Source organism: Octopus sinensis, linkage group LG12, assembly GCF_006345805.1.
Source record: "Octopus sinensis linkage group LG12, ASM634580v1, whole genome shotgun sequence".
Taxonomy (NCBI): Eukaryota; Metazoa; Mollusca; class Cephalopoda; order Octopoda; family Octopodidae; genus Octopus; species Octopus sinensis.
This window is the reverse complement of record NC_043008.1, coordinates 36,843,390-36,865,889: the sequence shown is the minus strand read 5'-3', so window position 1 is coordinate 36,865,889 and position 22,500 is coordinate 36,843,390. Positions and strand designations below refer to the sequence as shown.

The 22,500-nt window shown below is 35.4% G+C and overlaps 1 protein-coding gene across 1 annotated transcript in view; it reads right to left on the bottom strand.

Moving 5' to 3' along the window:
* LOC115217989 (diphthine methyl ester synthase) overlaps positions 1-22,500 on the bottom strand; it is a 434,790-nt gene that overhangs the window by 193,547 nt on the left and 218,743 nt on the right. The window contains exon 7 of the mRNA XM_029787730.2: positions 30-136. Coding sequence (XP_029643590.1) covers positions 30-136 — 107 coding nt within the window. The remainder of the gene's footprint in view (positions 1-29; positions 137-22,500) is intronic.

Below are 22,500 nucleotides of genomic sequence, written 5' to 3'. Positions count from 1 at the left end.
CGTAAATATCAAATAGAAAAACACTTTACCCGTTTCATGTTGATTAGTGCTTTGCATTTTACTGATGATTGTCAGAAGTTGGTGAGCTGCCTGTGCTATGGTCATGAATCGCGGTGCTTCGTACACTTTCCGACCTCTGTCAAAGAAAACAAACACAGAAGAAAAAGAAAAACAATGAGAGACGGATGAATGGAATGGTGGGGGAGGCGAACAAACAAACAGAGTCTAGATAAAAGTTGATATCTGTTAGTGTCTGTGATGAAGTTTGTATGCAATATACATACATATTATATAATATATATATATTATATATATATATATATTATAGTATGTATTTATGTATATATATATAATGGATATGTGTGGCGTATGGGATTCGATTTAAGCAGAGTATGCCATCAAACATTATCTTTCTGACTTCATTAAATCTTTGCTTAATCAGCAATATATTTCCATTTTCTTTTTGTCAATTACAACAGGAATGTTTTATATATATATATATATATATACATATATATATATACATATATATACAAATTGATAGACAGATAGAGAGAGAGAGAGAGAGAAAGAGAGAGAGATAATATATTATATATATGAAGCATCAAAATGTTTTGTTGTACATGAACATTTAAATGATATGTCATCAGGAAACATGATTTAATTCTAACAGTGTTAGTGGTACTATTTCTCTTGTCTTGTCATGATAGCCATTCAGCAAGAATCCGAAATCAGACTAGTCTATTGATATTGCTAAAACATATACTTGTTAGGGGTTGTTACAATATCCATTATAAGCAAGGTGGCAAGCTGGCAGAACGGTTAGCACGCCAGCAAAATGCTTAGCGGTATTTTGTCTGCTGCTACGTTCTGAGTTCAAATTCCGCCGAGGTCGACTTTGCCTTTCATCCTTTCGGGGTCAATTAAATAAGTACCAGTTACGCACTGGGGTCAATATAATCGACTTAATCCATTTGTTTGTCCTTGTTTGTCCCCTGTGGTGTAGCCCCTTGTGTTTACGTTCTCACTTCAAATTCTGCCGAGGTCAAATTAGCCTGTCATCCTTTTAGGGTTGATAAATTAAGTACCAGTTGCGTACTGGGGTCGATCCAATCGACTGGCCCCCTCCCCTCAAATTTTGGGCCTTGTGCCTAGAGTAGGAAAGAATATTCATTATAAGCAATAATGAGTATGTACATCATCATAAAATGATGATGTAGAGGAGAAAGAAAGAATTTAATGCCTGAGTCCTTTAACATATCTAGCCCCAATATTCTATCTGTTCTGTATCCCAACTAGATTTATCCTCTCACACCTACCCAACAGTGTCATTCTAAAAATAAACACTCATATCAATGAAATCTTAAAAATATGAGATAATACATGACTAATTCAAAACAAGAAAAATGAGCATTGCATTTCACAGTAATCTGAACTTCACCTTTCACTTGTAGTGGCATATTTAACTATTATGCAGCAACTGGAAAAACTTAAAAATCCAAATCAAACCAATATATTTTATAAATGTGTGAGGGTGTGATTGTGTGTATGTATTTGTATCTGTGGTTTGTATGCATGTATGCATATGTACAAAGAGTAAAGATCTCCTTTGGTCACGAATGACCATGTGATTGCTCAAAAAAAGTTCCTTCAAGGCACAAGTCAGGGCAAGGTTGTTTTGTAGAGGACCTGCAGTAGCCCATGCATTCCGGTTTCCTCTCTCCATACTAATGGTGTTGATGTCCAAGGAAAAGGCAAAAGTCGATACAGCTTGGCACCAGAGGAATTGTAAGTCATTTCTATAGCAGAGTGAACAGGAGCAATGTGAAATAAAGTGTATTGCTCAAGAAAACAACACAGAGTCCAATCTAGGAAAGGAACTCACAACCTCACAATTGTAAGGCTGATGCTTTAACCACTGAACCATGTATATATATATATATATATATATATATATATATATACGTATGTATATATATATATATATATATATATATATACACATATATATATGTATATACATATACACATACATTCAGTAATGTATTACCAACCATTTTTATACAAATAAACGGATAAATAAAAATAAAACACAATGATGACGATGGTGGTGGTGGTGGTGGTGATGGTGGTGGTGTGTATGATGATAGTAACAATGATGATAATTATCATAATCATCATCATCATTTTGATATTTCACGTACTAATGTACCATATTTTACAAACATGTGGCATCATTTGAAGAAGAAACCCAAACAAGTCACACAGTTAAATTGTATCTATGTCTTTAACTAGAGAGAAAATTTAATTTTCACTATTTTTCAAAATAAATTTGAAAATAATATTTTACAATTATTTACTTTTTTTACATTTAACTTATAATTATAATTGATAATTATCTACGGCAGTAATGAAATAAAATATGCTTTTTCTTTCTTACATTTTGTTTTAGTTATATGCGCATATTTATTTATTGAATTATTTGATTATTTATTGATTTATTATTACTATTATTATTATCACTTTTATAATTACTATTATCATTATCATTATCATCATTTATTATCATTATCATTATTATTATTATTATTATTATTATTATAATTATTATTATTTGTCTTAACTTGGTATAGGTAGCACTTTGTATTATTACATTTTACTATTAGTGTAGTAAACCTAATTATGAGTAATTAACGGATAGTAAAAGTGAGTGTAAAAAAAGAGAGGTACACAGAAAGAGAGAGAAAGAACAGAGAGAGGCAGGGGGGTGAAAGGAGAGAAACAAGAGAGAAGAAAGGGGGAATAGAGAGAAAGAATGGGAAGAAAGAGATGATAGTCAGAGACAAAGGGGGGGTAGCATGAAGGAAGTGAGAGAAAAGAAACAAAGAGAAAAAGGAGAGACAGAGTGAAGAAAAGAGGAAAGAGGAAAAAGAAGAGGAGCAAGAGAGGTATGAAGAAACAGATAGAAAGACAGACACAGAGATCAAAGAGAGTTTACATGTAGGAAATAATAAGTGTAAAAGATATTCCATATGTTTAACAAATCTATATATATATAAAGCTGAAGTTGTCTGTGTGTGTGGCAGGCTTGGTAGCCTTCAACTAATACTATCCCCTCCAAGACTCTGCAGTGCAAGTTGACCAAAATTGAGAGTATGATAGAAGAATGCTTGCTCTTCCTTCCATAGAAGAAAAAATTCAAATCGGACCATGTTAACACCAAAAGTTATTTACATAAAAAATGTGCTTTTTTTCTATGAAAATGCCTATTTTTTACAATTTTTTGACTGCTGTGTTGCCATTTTTTGGTGTATTTCAACCAGAAAAATGTTCACTCAAAGAGAATAACAAGCTACATAATGCAAAATTTTTACTTTTGAAAAATTCCAATTCTAAATTCTAAACAAACCCAAGCAGCGCCAGGCTAGTAGTTCTTAATATTTAAACCCAAGTTAGCCATGTTGGAACAGTTCTGTAATCTAAAGTCAGATCAGCCATGACCATCCCGTCTTTTGGTAAGTGCAGGATAACTTTGTCCAATAAGATGATAGAACATGATTTAAGAGCTTTAGCTACTAATTCTACAAGATCAAGCAACCATATAGCAATTAAAGTTTAGAGTTTGTAAGTAAAAAAAGAGCAATGTCTGACAATACAGTGCTGAATAATTAACGATAAAAATCAAAATTTAATCAATATTTCAGTTGTAATAAAACACTAATTAGAAGAGGAAAAATTTTAAATGAACTATTAAAAGCCCAGTGGTACATTACAACCTTCTGTTGAAGACATAATAAAATACTCTACCAACATGCCACTAACAATTACTAAAACTGTACAAATACTATATCATCATCATCATTTAGCGTCCACTTTCCATGCTAGCATGGGTTGGACGGGTCAACTGGGGTCTGTGAAGCTGGAAGGCTTCGTCAGGCCCAGTCAGATCTGGCAGTGTTTCTACGGCTGGATGCCCTTCCTAACGCCAACCACTCCGCGAGTGTAGTGGGTGTTTTTTACGTGCCACCTGCACAGGTGCCAGACAGAGCTGGGGAACAGCCACGAACGGATGGTGCTTTTACGTGTCACCGGCACGGGGCCAGGCGATGCTGGCAACGGACACGAACGGATGGTGCTTTTACGTACCACCGACACGGGGCCAGACAGAGCTGGCAAACGGCCACGAACGGAAGGTGCTTTTACGTGTCACCGGCACGGGGCCAGCCGAGGCTGGCAACGGACGCGAACGGATGGTGCTTTATATGTACTATATATATTTCTTTACTGCCCACAAGGGGCTAAACATAGAGGGGACAAACAAAGACAGACAAAGGGATTAAGTCAATTACATCAACTCCAGTGCATAACTGGTACTTTATTTATTGACCGCGAAAGGATGAAAGGCAAAGTCGACCTCAGCGGAATTTGAACTCAGAACGTAACGGCAGACGAAATACCTATTATTTTACTACCCATAAGGGGCTAAACACAGAGAGGACAAACAAGGACAGACAAACGGATTAAGTTGATTATATCGACCCCAGTGCGTAACTGGTACTTATTTAATTGACTTCAAAAGGATGAAAGGCAAAGTTGACCTCGGCAGAATTTGAACTCAGAACGTAGCGGCAGATGAAGTACCTCAAAGCATTTCACCAGGTGTGCTAATGTCTCTGCCAGCTCACCGCCTTTATATGTACCATATAGTACAAATACTATATACTATGTAGTTGTTACTCTGAGAGACAATGTACTCGGTTTGAAATGCTAGAAGACTCTATGTGATTCAAGTACATGTGATAGCCCACCACAAGGTCCAGTCCTTGTCAATGTGTGGTGGATTGCATCTCCTAAATGTGATGCCAGTCCATACCGGAGTAATTCATTTACATTTAAGTGGACTGGAGAAACAGGAAAGGAAGTGTTTTGCTCAAAAACATAACTCACTACCTGGTCTGACAATTGAAATCATGACCTTGCAATTCTGAATGGAACACCCAAACCGGACATGAACATATGAGGAAAAATAGGTGAGCAATGCAAAGTCTCTTGATAAGACAGAGCATAGAGGAAGGTAAATCATCATCATCATCATCATCGTTTAACGTCCGCTTTCCATGCTAGCATGGGTTGGACGGCTATGTTTCAAATGTTTCAAATATTTCAGTTTTAATAACATCTGATTGCAAACAGTGCAAACGATATAAAATATACATCTAGAGCAAACAACCCATATATTATTATGCCGCATTATACACACAACAAAATGGTATGGTGAAATATCCAAATTACTGAAAGAACTTCTGACAGTCGGTAAATTCTTTATCACTTCTAAGTTGCATGGTTTAAAGCACAACTTAGTGATGTCCCTAACGAAGGCCTTGAGAGACACAACGTTTGTATTCAACCATCTCATGAAGCTTTCATGTCCTTTGCTCTTTACAATATTCACATATAGATGAGGAGATCAGAATGACCACATGATATTTTATATCTAACACATACTACATTGTAAACTGGAAATAAGTCTTAAGATTATGCAAAATACCAAACTGCAGTAATAGGAAACATTTTCCTATCACTTATCTTTTACCATTTTCTTGTTCCCGTCAGTCAGTTTTTGCTTAATTGGCTAAGTTACCGGATATAAACAAATCTACACCGGTTGTCTAGTAATGATGAGGGAGAAACACAAAGATTCTCACACATAGATACACACAGCCACACACACACACACACACACACACACAAATATACAAGATGCATTCCAGAAGTTTTGAGACATTTTCAGGAGAGACATTTATTAATTTGAAAGTACAAAATCTCCTTCACAGTAGGAACTCTGTATCAGTGCACCTGTTCTATCACTCGAGATGACTTTGGGAAGTCCCCATGGAAGCCCGCCAAAGTGAAGGTGTCCAGGGCTCTTGTCAAAGCCTCCTTCCTTTTCTTTTTCAGCTTGGGGAACAACCTAAAGTCACAGGGGGCAAGGTTTGGACGGTAGGGAGGGTGAGTAGCAGTTCTGATGCCCCTCTTTGCTTTGGTGCAGGTACTCTGGGCTTTTGTGGCAAAATGACAAAAAACTCTTCCTAAACTCAATCAAAACCTCCACAAAGCACTCCTTGCTGACTGTCTGACCAGAGGGAAGCCAGTGGATATAGATGATACTTTGCTGTCAAAGAAGGAGATCAACATGACTTTTCTGGTGGCCTTTTTTTGCCTGGTCTCTTGTAACAGTAAAAATTATATGCTTGGCTCATACAAGCTAATCCATAAATGCAGTGCAGAGCATTCCATAAGTTCCTGTAACACTTTTGCAGTGTAACTCAAAACTTTATCACAAAGTGAGCCTCTGAACTGTCTTCACATCCTGACTACATTCTGCAAACTAGTCAGCTGTGACAAGCTCTGTTTAGCAGATGGGTGTTCAAAATGTTTTTACAGTCATCTCCTTCACTCTACAATAACAGAAGTTGGCAGGTTAATATGAGATGTATAGTAAATACACACTAAGATTACAATAATCTAAGACAGTTATACCTGCTTCTAAAATGCACCTTGTATGTGTATGTGTATGAGTGTATAGGCACACACACACATACACATATATACACATACATACATACAAAAATTCTATAATTATAATTATCATTATGCTTATAAGTATAGAATTTTTGTATAAAATTATCAATAATGGTTCTTTTAACATACCAAACTACTTGGTAAAATTATTAATTATTAATTGATTAATGAATTTTACCCTTTATTATTATTGAAACATACATACGTAAATGCATACATACATATATTCATACATATATACATACATGTATATAAAATAAAATAAATGTTTCCTTCTTGGCCATGTCAGGCTCATAAGGGATGGTTTCCCGATTTCAGTGGTGTATATACTTCCCAAATGAATGGAACACCAATCCCTCAAAGGATTACTCATTGTTGCCAGCTGAGTGGACTGGAGGAAGGTGAAATGAAGTGTTTTGCTCAAGAACACAATGTGTAACCTAGTCCAGGAATTGAAACCACAATCTTACGATCATGAGTCCAACACCCTAACCACTAAGCTACACACATCTACCTGTATATATGTATATACAAATATACATAAATATGGTCAATGCCAGTGCCTCTAGACTGGCTCCCGTAAAAAGCACCATCCAAACGCAGTCGAAGCCAGTGCTCCTTGACTGGGTCCCTTGTCGGTGGTATGTAAAAATCACCCACTACACTCACAGAGTGGCTGGTGTTAGGAAGAGCATCCAGCTGTGGAAACCTTGCCAGATCAGATTAGAGCCTGGTACAGCCTCCCGGCTTGCCACCCCTCAGTCAAACCGTCCAACCCATGCCAGCATGGAAAGTGAACGTTAAATGATGATGATGATGATGATGATGATGATGATGATGATGATGATGATTATGATGATATATATTTACACACACACTCATATCTATTTATCTATCTATATGTGTTTGTGTGCATGTGTGTGTGTGTCTTTTTTTTTTCAGTTTCTGTTAATCAAATCCACTCAACAAGGCCTTGGTCTACCTTGGGCTATTGTTAAAGAAGCTAGGCCACACAGTGAGACTGAACCTGGTACCATGCAGTCAGGAAGCAAACTTTTTAAAACTTATAGTATTTAAAAATACTTCATAGTTCAAAAATATATTTATGTCTTGAACAAAGTGAAAAATCTTTAGAGTTCAGATTAGGAGTCATATTCTCTTTGTTGTTTCTTTTTTGTTGTTTTTATTTTTTTGGGGTGAAAGTCAAGGACAACAAGTGCTCTAATTTAGAAATGTGAAGATATTTTTCTTTTGCATCTCTTCAGGCAGATGTGTAGTCACTCCTTGGTTTCCAATTTATGTTCACAAGTAAACAACCTGTAATGTACCTTCACTAGCCTAAAACTAGGAATTTTTAACTAAATATAATTAAATAAAATGCCATGATCCATGACTATTAAATATTCCTGGAGGTGAAATCATATATACATATATATATATTACACACACACACACATACATCATCGTCAACATTTAACGTCCGTCTTCCATGCTGACATGGACATATATATATATGCCTATATATAAATACACACATGCATTTACACACACACACAAATATATACATACATTCACACACACACACACACACATAAATTCTTACACTAAGCAAAGAAACCCAGGAATTTCTCTAAACCATAGTATAAAAAAAAATAACTAAAATAAAATGTAATTTTCTAAAAAAAATGTCTCAAAATTGTTACAGTTTTCTTTTTCAAACTTCTGAGCAGATTCCGAAATTTACAGGTATTGTGTTTATTAGATAAACAGCTGTAAAGTTAAAGGTGATAGATTACTGAGGAATACTAAGTCATGTGTTCAAGTTTTATGAGTTCCATTATCCTCATATGGATAAATAATTTTGCTCATTCAGTTTTCTTTGATTCATTGACTGGGTGTAGGGAGAAGATATCAATTCTCTTCTAAAATATATTTGCTCTAATGATGCAGAGAAGTGTGTTCGCTATATCTAGAAAGCAATGAAATGAAACAACTAGAGTACACACACACACACATACACACACACACACATACACACACACACATGCGCAAATACACACACACACACACACACTCATCAGGTTGAGTAAAAAGTAAGCAACATTTTGAACCATGAAGAATTTGTACGGATTTTTGCAGAGTTTTGAATTTTTTCTAAACATTTTTTTTGCAATTGTCTGATAATCCAGACATAGACTTGCCTAAATGCATCAATAAACTACTATTGATATTTTTTTCACTGTGGTAACAGTCATCTGAAATGGAACAGTCAAAGAGTGATATTTGAGCCATTTTGCCATTCAACTTCAAAAAAGCTTGTAAAGCAGCTGCAGCTATTTGCCATATCAATGAAACATTTGGTGAGGAAATGACCAGTGAGTAGCCAGCTCAAAAATGCTTTAAATGATTTTGCAGTGGAGACCTAGGCCTTGAAAATCGTGAGTGGAGTGGATACCCATCTGTAATTGATGACAGTCTATTAAAGACCTTCATTGAAAAAGATCCATGTAAAACCACTTGAGAACTGGCAAAAGAACTTCAAATTAGCCAAAATATTGCCAGCAACTATTTGCATGCGATCGGAAGATCAAAAAAGCTCAACAAATGGATACCACACAATTTGAATGAAAATCAGAAAATGCGCAGATATGAAATTTGTTCGACACTTCTTCTCCATAACCAGACCGATCCATTTCTTGACTGTATTGTAATTTGTGATGAAAAGTGGATTCTGTAGAATAGTAAAAGATGTTCTTCACAGTGGCTGGACTGAATTGAAGCACCGAGAACCTTCTTGAAGCCTGTTCATTCTATCTTCTTGTATTAAAATTCTTATGTATAGACTCTACAGAAACTCACAAATTTCCACATGTATATCCAGTAAGAAGATAGTTCCTACAATATGATGGCACTTGGTAGCCAATACCAAAAAGGAGTCTCGTGTAGCACCCCAGCTTGCCAGCTCTGGTCAAACCATCCAACCTATGCCAGCATGGACAACAGACATTAAATAATGATGATGATGATGATGACGATGATGATGATTAAGATGAAGATGAGCTTTAGAAAGGACACTATAAGGTTATTTAATACCCAGATGATACTAAATTATATATATACACATACATACAAGACAAACATGCACACATGAACACACACACACACACAATAGGATTCATTGTTTCTTTCAGTTTCTACCAACCAAACTTACTGAAAGGCTCTGGTTAGTTCCAAGCTTTGCCCAAGATGGTGCTATGCAGTGAGACTGAATCCAAAACCACATGGCTGGGAATTAAGCTTCTTTAACACACACCCACATATTATTATTATTATTATTATTATTATTATTATTATTATTATTATTATTAGTAGTAGTAGTAGTAGTAGTAGTAGTAGTAGTAGTAGTAAGATATGAGTGGTAACTGTGCAGAAGCCCATCAAAGGCATACATATACACACACACACACACACAAACACATGCATACACACATACATACATATGAATGTATATGCTTGTAGACACACACACCACAAACACACGCATGTATATGTATATGTAAACTTACTTGGAAATGGATGTGTGGCATTCAATTAAATAATAATATAAATAATATATATATATATATATATATATATACATATATGGGTACAGGACATCACCAACTATGTAAACAACATGAAGTATGAAAACAAACGAGTTAAATATTCAAGCAATGAGGAAAAAAAAATGGAAAACAGGACAAGTAAACACAGAGAATGACCCTTCATCAGTTGTCGCTTGTCTATCTACTCTTCATTTCGAGCATATATATATATATACATATATATATATATATATATATATATATATATCATCATCATCATTGTTTAATGTCTGCTTTCCATGCTAGCATGGGCTGGACAGTTTGACTGAGGACTGTCAAGCCAGAATGCTGTACCAGGCTCCAACCTGATTTGGCAAGGTTTCAACAGCTGGATGCCCTTCCTAATGCCAACCACTCTGAGAGTATAGTGGGTACTTTTTATGTGCCACTGCCAAAGGGCCAGTCAGGTAGCACTGGCATATATATATATATGCACATGCCTATGTGTTATTTAAAATGGTACAAGTTGCAATCTATTTTTTAAAATATGGCTGTTTGATAAACAGGAATTGGTAAAATAAGTACCAAACTGAAATAAGGATTATTTTCAATGTGATCAGCTAAAATCCTTTAAAGTTTCTGCTCCAGTATGACCACAGACCAATGGCTGAATCCATGAGAAGAAACTTAAAGAAAAAAGAATAATAATAGTGAAAATAACAAAACAATAGTGAATGTGTCATGGATGTATGTTACAATGTAAGTGTCTTGGATAAGTATGAGTCTTCGGTTACTGGAGATGTGGTCAGACAATTGCTGTGCAGATGATGGCTAATGAGCCAGAAACATGTGTCCACAACTGTCCACTCATCTCCAAATAATAAGCCTTCACTTTTCCTAATGGCAGGTTAGTTTTGGAGAATTATTAAATCTTGAGATTATCTCCCTTACTCAAGTGGATGTTATTGTAACACTCTTACTGGCATTTCTCTAAGTTATTCAAATAAATGCCTCTGGCCACTTTGATTTATTTCTCTAACTCTTATATCATTTCAACATACACGTACCTTTAGCTTAATCTCTTCTCAAATAGATACAACAGAAAAAAATGTATTTAGTATTCATACAAAGTAATTAAGGGGCTTAACTCCACCTCCACACCTCATTTAGAAGACAACAGATAATGAAGCTAGATAAATGATATTTCAGAATTTAATCGATTTTTTTTTTTTTTTTTGGCATTCCATTAGGCTCTAATGTAGCCAATTCCTTGCAAATCTTTCATTGAGGTTTGTACAATTCACAGATATCTCATAAATTTTAGCTGTTGATATGAGCTAGAAGAAAACTGAGTAAGTGGCATTACTCAGTAAGTCATCCAGAGAATTAGTTAATGAATTAATTAATAATTAATTAACTAATTAATTAATTAATTAATTCTGTATTTGGAAATTATATTTTGTTACATTTTTCATCATTAATTTTCAATGATTTGCTACAAGTTAAGAAAACTATAGAAAATATCACCTAATTTTGAATTGGTTATAGGGACATGACAAAAGTGTTTGGCTTTATGCAGCCTATGAGGAGAAAGTCACCCAGTTGGGAACCATTTCTTACCAATATAGGGACCAGCAAGATTTTGTAGGTTGGCAGCATAAGTGAAACAGGTACTCTGAGAACTGAAACTGCATCAAGCTCAGTTCTTTGAGAACATACCAACATTCTGTGGAGCTAATGTATGTTACACACACACACCACACACACACACACACACACACACACACATACACACACATACACGTGACCAAACAGACTCCCAAGACAGAATAAATTCCCTGTTTTCAGGGAAAAGTTAACAAGGCAAATTAATGACAGACAGCAGACTTTTACACCTCTCAATGTGTGTGAGTGTGTATGTGCATGTGTGTGTGCGTTTATGTACATGCATGCGTGTGTGTGTGTGTATATATATATATAAATGCATGTATGTATATGCATACATACACCTAACATATAAATTTATAATATTTATATGTAAGGTGCAGGAGTGGGTGTGTGGTAAGAAGCTTGCTTCCCAACCACATGGTTCCAGATTCAGTCCCACTGTGTGACACCTTGGACAAGTGTATTCTATTAATAGCCTTGGGCTGACCAAAGCCTTGTGAGTGAATTTCGTAAACAGAAACCGCAGTATATATATATATATATCACCTTCACCTTGACCGACCAGTCCGTCAGGCGTCCATTTGACACCGCTGGTCACAGCACGCTGTCCACTCTTCTCTGGATCGCGCCTTTCTCATCCACGTGATCCCAATCGTCCTCCTGAAATCGTAACTCCACCGTCGTGGAGGTCTTCCGGGTGGTCTTTTCCGCCCACGCGGGTACCACTCGTCAGCTGCGTTCATCCAATGATTATCGATGACCCGGGCGACGTGTCCAGCCCATCTATACATATATATATCCATAAATATATATATACATACATATATATATATATAATATATATATTATATATATATTATATATATATATATATATATATATATATATATATATACCACTCTCGGAGTGGTTGGCGTTAGGAAGGGCATCCAGCTGTAGAAACACTGCCAGATCTGACTGGCCTGGTGCAGCCTTCGGGCTTGCCAGACCCCAGTTGAACCGTCCAACCCATGCTAGCATGGAAAGCGGACGTTAAACGATGATGATGATGATGATGATGATATATACGTGTGTGTGTGTTAATGCATGTCTTAGTACCTGTATTTGTCCCCCATCACCACTTGAGAACTGGTGTTGGTGTGTTTACATCCCCAAAAGAGACCAATAGAATAAGTACCAGGCCACATGCAGCAAGAATAACATTCCAAAGGCTGGAGCAGTTTGAATGTGAAACGATGCCCCACCTCATTATCATTTATTCCGCATTCTTCAAAATCATTTGGATGAAATAAGTATGAATTCTGTAGACAAGGTCAGAACAGTAGCGAAGAAGTGTTTTTCATCATAGACAAGTGAATTTTGGAAGAGGAGCCTTGCAAGTCTACCAGATAGGTGGAAGAACATTGTAGAAAATGAATGAGAGTATATTTTAGGTTAAAAAATATCTTTGTTTATCTTAATTTTGAAAAATAAAAGAAGTATGAAAAAAAACGCATGATTTATGGGATGACCCAATATATATATATAACGGGAAGCTTTATGAAAATAAACAAAAGACGAAGGCAGGTGGAAGACAAACGAACAATTGTATTTATATATATATATATATATATATATATATATATATATATATATACATATATATATATATACATACATATATATATATATGTGTGTGTGTGTGTGTGTATGTACACTTAGTTTTATGTGTATATGTATATACAGGGTGTCCCAAAAAAATGTATACACACCTTAAATAATTGTAAATTTGTTATTCTTTGTAAGCCTAGTACTTATTCTATCGTTCTCTTTTGCCGAACCAGTATGTGTATACATTTTTTTGGGACACCCTGTGTATATATACACACACACACACACACACACATATATGTATATATATATACACATACACATAAAACTAAGTGTACACACACACACACATATTATTTTAAGGAAATCATAGGGCACTACCATTGTATAGCTCAGAGACTGAGACAAAGGAAAACTGTTTCACACTAATGTGAACGGTTATCCTGAACACTATCCTCATCCTGTGTCTGCTTTGCATGCTAGCATGTGCTGCATGGGTTGTCACATCCCCAAGGCAGTTCCTATTCAAAGTTATGGGCCAGAGGACCATATCCCACCCACATCTTCCAATGTTTATGTGGTTTCTATAATTGGTTGCTCTTCTGAATACCAAAGACTTTACAGGGTATGCTGACAGTATTTTATTATGGTAAACACTAGATCAGTACTAAGGACTTGGGTAAAAATAAAATGCTCCCTTGGCTCTGCAGTGTCTGTGTTTGTTCAGAACAAAATGACCAAGGTGGGAGGAAGAAGAGAGATCGATGACTCAGACCACAATGAATAGATGAAAGGAGTGGGGCTAGGAATGGAGAAACAAAATGGTAAGTATGTGAGGGTAGAGAGGTGGAAGAATGAAAGTGCTTGGGGGAGTAATGGAAGAGAGACTGTAATCGAATCTACATATTTGCTGGTATGAGGGAGGTTGAATGATGGATGGTAAGAGAGGATGGGTGATTACAAGAATGAGTGATTGATGTCAATAACAGATGGCTTGCCACTAATGAATTATCACATTTTCAGACTGGCTGAATAGAAAAAAAAAATTAAGAAATAAAAAATTCGTTATCTCTGAATGGTTTAGTATAGCATCTAACAGACATTTATTACAGGTAATGAATTATTGGGTCACAACTTCTGAACTTATTATGTTCAGAAGCATTTAAAGAAATTGAAGTGAAGTTGCAATTGAATGCTGAATGTCATTTTCTTGTGATGAATTACAATTTTACTCTGACATTCTGTGATAAAACATTGACAATTGATATCCCTAGTCTACATGTTAAATCCTTCCCTCTGCTTAGATACCTCATACGACAGGTGATTAGCTTCAAGTTTTCATACCATTAATCTTTTCAAAACTACAGTTGATTGAAATGTACTCTTCGTAAGAAATAGCTAATGCAGACAATAATTCTAACCATAACATCCTTGCAGTCCTAACTGTAAATTGCCATTGTGTTAATCCTTTTACAGTCGGTAACTTCTGATGGCCATCTGTAATGGCTTCTATATATAGCTGTGCTAATTATAAAGCTTATTGTTCGTGAGTTAAACATCTTCACAGTCTAAATAGCTGCTGACAACACTGTATTGTGGTTACTGCATGTAACTGGTGTGACTGTAAATTCTGTCGTTAAGCTAAACCTTTCAAAGATTCACAACTCCTGACAACATCATAAACGTAACTAGAGATATGCCCAGCAATTTTAACTGTAAATTGTACTGTCAGTGAGATAATCTTTCTAAAGATCATTGCTATTGGCATTACAGCATAACAGTTACTACCACCACCTCCACCATCACAATCACCACTACTTCTGCTTATAACTAATCTTGTTGTATCTTCAGTTGCATATGTGTTAAATAAAACGGATGGCGTATATTCTATGTAAGACGGCAGATTATGTTCAAGTAATTTGCTGTAGCCAGAATACTGTATATAAACCAGTTGCATTGTGTGCATAAAAGGGTTAAGCTAAAGTAACAAAAACAAAAAAAAAATCAAAAAAACAATTATCACCTTATTTGAACAATTTATCAATTTCCGGCAACGTTTAATGGAAGCAAACAGACCAAAGTGTTTTGCTTAGGGACGTAACATATTGTCTGTATTGGGATTAAAAGTTTTCAATGCAAGCATCAAGAGTGGCTTCCTCCCCCACGACACCCCACCCCATTAATACCAACATGATGGAGGCAGTTGAATTAGAAATGAAATAGCAGAATAGATAAAGTAACAGATAAATTATTCTTGGTCTGTGAGTTCAAGTCTTTTATCAACATCCTTCAACATTTGACCCATAAAGAAACTGTTTCCTCACTTTCACTTTTCTTCTGCTACTGTAATGGCTATTGCTCCTCAGAATTGGTTGGTCACGTGCTACTCCTACTCAAGCCTGCCTGACTCAATGATCTCTCCCATTCTCGTTATGTATATAGCCAACCTCACTAATCCCTTCATTAAATACTATCAATTGGTTCTTCCTCCCCCAGAAACACCATCCATCTCTGGAACTCCCTCACTCTGCATGTTTTTCCTGTAGTTATCAAATATCAACCATAAGGACAGCCCCTGTCTCAATCTCCCAGTCCTTGTAAACACCCCCACTCATCCATATTCACTGTACGTCTACCTGCACCAACAAACCATCACCACAGCACACCAGAACACACCAACACCTCACCACAACTCACCAGTGTTACCTGCCACATCTAAAGAAAGCAGGACCACAACCAACAACCCCGTCAAATGAGCAAACCTTGCACTATCATTTGCTGCTTCATCTGGCCAAACCCTTCACTCCCAAAAGTAATGACAAGGAATTTCCAAAATTAGTGCATATATTTAGTAACAGACTGCTCCAAACACTGACCAGTGAGACTGCAACCAGTGCTAACCTGCCACAAAATTCTGGTCTGGGATACATTAGGCAAGGGAATGATAAAGTAATCACTAACATATGAATTACACCAGATCAGATTTGATCCACTGAGAACCACTCCTTGAACAGTCATATGAGCCCTGTGTATAATCTCCACACAGAAGAATGTTCCAGGTTCTATTCTATGGAACCTAAAACCTGGATTTTAAAGAAGGAGCTTCAAGATTGCCATGATGATACTCAAACCATCTCATGGCAAGAGCACAAAAAAAAAAAATGGGAGAAAATTTAATGACACATTCGGTTCATTTTAGATATTATTGTTCAATGTAGGATAGCTTTTGCTGGCCAATACTAGAGTGCTGAATACCAAGCCTTCTCAGATGTTATAGTTCAGGGACCCACCCCCATCCCACCCCACCATAACTATGTTGATGTTATTGGTCGAGAAAATACATGAAATTGAAAACTTACCTGATCAAAGAGGGGACAGAGATTCTAGGTGTGACATGGTAAAACGCATCTCAGTTTTAACCACTTGATGATGATGATGTGATGATGATGATGATGATGTGATGATGATGATGATGATGTTGATGATGATAAGGAGGAGGAGGAGGAGGAGAAAGGGGAGGATAACCACAAATCCAATGCCACATCAAATATAGAAAAACCAGGGTATATATTGTACCCCAGTATTGGTTTCTTTATGTCATCATAACTTAGCAGTTCAGCAAAAAAGACCAAAAATAAGTACCCAGCTTTAAAAAATAAGAACTGGAGTCACTATACTCAATTAAACCCTTCAAGGTAGTTCCCCAGCATGGCTGCAGTCCAATGACTAAATCAAGTAAAAAGAACTGCAGTAGCAACACCAACAATAATAATAAATTTGGTGATTATCACTTGGCAGCTGTTGATTTTCTTTTAATTAATTAATTTTATTTTCTTTAATTAATGATGGATTAAAGGTGGTAATTAGAAGACAGGTCTTCTAAATATTCATCTCTGCACCCAAGTGTTTTCTTTTCAGGTCTTAAAGACTGACCAGCAGTAGTAAGCTTGCTTAGCTGAAGTGAATGCAAAAAGACAGTAAGAAAAGAACAGTGGAGAGAGAGAGAGAGGGAGAGGGAGAGAGAGAGAGAGAGAGAGAGAGAGAGAGAGAGAGAGAAAAAAACAAGATAGGAGGGCTGAAGGGGAGGAGTGGTTTTAAAAATGGAATACAGTTTACAAAATACAAGTAGCAGTGTTTGTGCTTTTGAATGCAAGTGTCCATGCATAACAAATTTGCATAAAAGTGTGCACATAGAAAGAGATACACATACACACATACACACACACACACATATATATATAAATACAATTATATATATATATATACAATTATATATATCTATACAATTATATATATGTGTGTGTGTACATGTATATATATATATATATACATACATATATATATCTGTATGTATGTATGTATGTATGTATGACTGCATGCATCATGTTGTTTTAGTATATATATATATATATATATATATGAATGTGTATGCTAAAACAACAACATGATGAATACAGTCATAAATACATACAGAAGAGACACACACATTCACACATGCTCACACACAAATACACACACATACACACACGCGCGCAAACTTATATATTCATATATACATACATACATACATACATACACATATATATATATATATATATATATATATGAATGCCTATACACACACATATATATATATACATAGATGCACAAACACTTTCAAAGATACATACACATACAGTGTTCAAAATAAAATGGGAAAACATACTTTTCTAATCAGCGAGGTATACACAAACGCATATACATCATATCAACAAAGCATCACACACACACACACACATGCACATACAAGCAAACATGCACGCACACACACACCTACACCTACACATACATATGCAGACACACCTACACAGCCACACAGTGTAAGCTAGAAAATGTGAAAACACAACTTGCCACTCAAGCAATTACCGAAGTGAGGAAAGTCATAATTGAATTGCTGTTAATATAGGTAGGCACTTAACAATAATCAGAATCAGAAAACACATACACACACACACACTTACAACAGCAAATATAATTTCCTCCCTTCCTTCCTGCATATATCTTGCCAACAAAAATATAAAAGAAAGAAAGAACAAAAAACAAAAAAAAACATATAAAATAAAAAAAATACAAAAAATAGTATACTCCTTAAAGAACTGAATTTTCTATGAAAAACTGTTTGATATACGATGATGCAAAATTGCTCACTATGTTACGATATAGAATTGTTTCGTTATGTACTGATGGAGAAGTGCTGTGTATGTAATGTTATAATACCTTCACCTTGATATAATGATAAAGAAACAACTCAGTATGGTAAAAGTATAGAATTTTTGTTCTGTTTACATGGTAGAAGAGGTCTATAAATAATGGTGAAAATATTGCTGGTTCTGTTAATGTAAAAACAAATCTTGATAATGGGTTAATAATATATGATTGTTTTGTTATTTCTTGTTGCAGAGATGTTTGTTATGTAATGGATACATTTTGTTTTGTTTTTACAATAACATGAAAATATTGTCATAAATTAAGATGCAGAAATATATGTATTGTATAGGTAGTGATGTGTTGTTTTCAACACATAACAAGAATTGTTATTATAAATTCTGATACATGACTGTTTACTATCCAACCAACAGAAATATTTGATATATAACAATAGTGAATTATTTTATACATAATAATGCAGGAGGTTACTAAATACAATAAAAACAAATGTATTTTGCATAAAATACCACCGTATTCTTTTACATATATTTTGTGTTTGATGGCATCAAGAATTTTATATGTAATAATATACAATAAATGTAGTGGTAAAGAATGGTTCATTTAAAATAAAATGTTGCAGAAATGTGAAGTAATATTCAAAAATACAAGGCTAAGAAATTTTCAGTTAAATTAGATTTAACATCTGATGAGAAAAGGGGGATTGAACCAGATGATATTCCAACATCTTGCTACTGTTTTAGGTGATTGGACTAAGCTATATATATTTATTCTCATTGTAATGTCTGCTAGCTGTCACTGTGTTATTGTAGTAGAAATCAGCTATTCAATGATCAATCACAGACTAGGCTTTTGAACATTGTGTAGGCAGTTAGAATCTACATTAATAAACATGACCTTTCCATTTGGTTTACTAAGTGTCACTGATTAGATTAAACACGAAAATTTAAACTGTTCTATCATCAAGTTTCTGATGAAATTCTGTATATCAGTTTTAAATGATTTTATACTATTAACCATAGGCAAGTGTGGTGAAGTCTGCTTCCCAACCAAAAGTCTTCAAGATCAATCCCGCTGCATACCACATAGTGTAAGTGACTTCTACAATAACCCTGAGCCAACCAAAGCCTTGTGAGATTTAGCAATAGGAAATTGAAAGAAACCTGTCATGTACATACACACACATATTTGTGTGTGTTAGGCATGTATATGTATGTGTGTATCAGTGCATGTATATTTTTGTCTCCTTGTCTTAACATTGCATGGTTGTTGTAAATGAGTGATATGCATTTCCAATATAATCTTGTTTAGAAACAGGTGAGAGTTGGTAGCAGGAAAGGTACCCAGCCACAGAAAACCTACCTCTATAAACTCCACCCACCTATGCTAGCATGGAAATGTGGACAATAAAACGATGATGACGATAAGTATATGGATGCTGTTAAAAATGGTCAAAATTACTGAAAGTATTGATTTATACTTTTATACATCTATCTAGTGAGTGAACACTGGTTTTCTGTGATACAGCCAACCTATCATCTCTGTGTATACCTATCTCTTTAGTTCTGGATTTAGTTTTGAGTATCTCTAGGGCAGACAGGCCAGCAAAATTACATATCCCTATGTTGCTGTTTAATTCAATACTGATAATGAATGAAATTGGTATATATTTTTTTTTACTAAAACAAAATTTTTGTCACCAAACTAAAGTTATCCTAGGGTACCTAGTGATATCCATATCAGTTATAGTGACATGTCTCTGTAATTTCAGGAGCACTGTAGTAGTGAGTGATGATTCTGAAGACTGCTTGGAGACACAGGGCATGTTATAAAAACCTGCCTAGATCAGTGTTTCAAATACAAGAAACTATTAATAGCTTGTATCTTTATAGTATGTACGTTAATGAAACAAACTGACACACACACATTGATATATATATATATATGTGTGTGTGTGTCTCTATATATATATATGCATATATGAGTATAGGACATCACCAATAGTCTAAATAACATGAAATAGTTAAACAAATCAGTTAAATACGTAAACAATGAGAAAAAATGAAAAGCAGGACAAGTAAACATAGACAAAGGACCCTTCATCAGTTATCGCTTGTCTATCTTCTCCTCATTTCAAGCATTCAATGACAATATGAGTCTTCAAAGACAGTTGCTCCCATAAATTCTAAAATAAAATTTTGGATTTATGGAGGGTCAGAGTTGGGAACAAAAACATGTCAGTGGAGACATACAAGGAAACGAAATGAAAACACAAATGGAGGGTCGTTAGACCAGAATATAAGGAAAATAGTGAACACTGGGAGAAAAAGTTTTTGAAAAGAAAAGAAAAAAGATAGAAGAGAGAGATAAAAACAAGCCCGCACTTTTGAATGTCTGTACAGGATAAGAAAGATGGTCATGCGAGGAAAAGAGCAAATATATAGCTAGTTTCTACACACCCTCATCTAGCAATTCTGATCGTGGTTCGCTGAAAGCAGATAGTACAGTATGCTTACCAAGGTGGCATGCAGTAAAACAGAACTTGACATTATATCATTACAAAGTGAACTCTATACTCTATCCAAACATGAAAACACAAAGAGAAAATACAACAACGTGAGGACATGAAACAAATATAGTATTATTGGACGCTCAGGAAGAAAGGGAAGAAGGAGGGTTTAACGTTTCGAGCGGAGCTCTTCGTCGGAAACATAGGAGAAGGAAAGATCCAGAGAAGGGAAGACAGAGGAAAAAAACTCACCATTCTAGCCACCTCTCCTTCCTTAGCCGTTGCCTCCACCATCATGTCACACCCCGTGGCTTCCTCTTGAAGTTCCATGCCACCCCCTATTAAAAAGATTCAAAATGTGACCGCGTGTGTACCATTGGCGATTTTCTTTCCTCTGTCTTCCCTTCTCTGGATCTTTCCTTCTCCTATGTTTCTGACGAAGAGCTCCGCTCGAAATGTTAAACCCTCCTTCTTCCCTACCTACCTGAGTGTCCAATAATACTATATTTGTTCCACGTCCTCGCGTTGTTGTGTTTTCATGTTTGGATTAACTTTATATATATGTATATATATATATATATATATACATATATATACATACATACATATATACATACATATATATATATATATACATACAAACATATATATAATTTAGGGTATCTAAGAGATACCTCCACACTGGAAATAGCAGCCAAAACTTGACTCTAAACCCACATTAAATGTTCATACAGCACCAGAAGAGAAGACAAAAAGGACAAGATGAACTAGCAAAAAATTACTGGATAATTCCAGATCCCGGATTTCTGACTAGATAAGATCGATAATTAAATTAACAACACACACACATGAAAACAAAAGAGAAACCAGTAGTCTATGATGAATATAGCTTTCAATGGATACCTGTTTCTTTGATTGTATCACACAGAAATTATTTGACAAGGTTATCTTGAATCAATCAGTATCACTGGACACATGGACACACACACACACAAATACATATAAGTGTCCAAGTGCATACATGTGTGTTTGCACGAGCATGCTTTTGCATGCATGTGTGTGTTATTCTTGGCAATATGATAAACACCTGCCCATGTTCCCTTTTTATTATCTTGGAGTGGTTTAAGGAAGGAAAGGCATCCTTATATAAATCAAATGTTTCTATCCTTAAATGCCTTTTTATCTGATGTTAGCTGGAATTTGGCATGCAGATATGTATGTAGTTATAGAAGTATATGTTTCTGTATACTCTAAGATACACGTATCCCACAATCCATCCATATACATGTATGTTAACATAGCTGTACCAAAGCAAAATCCTATCATCATCATGTATGTACATATCTATCTATCTATCTATAT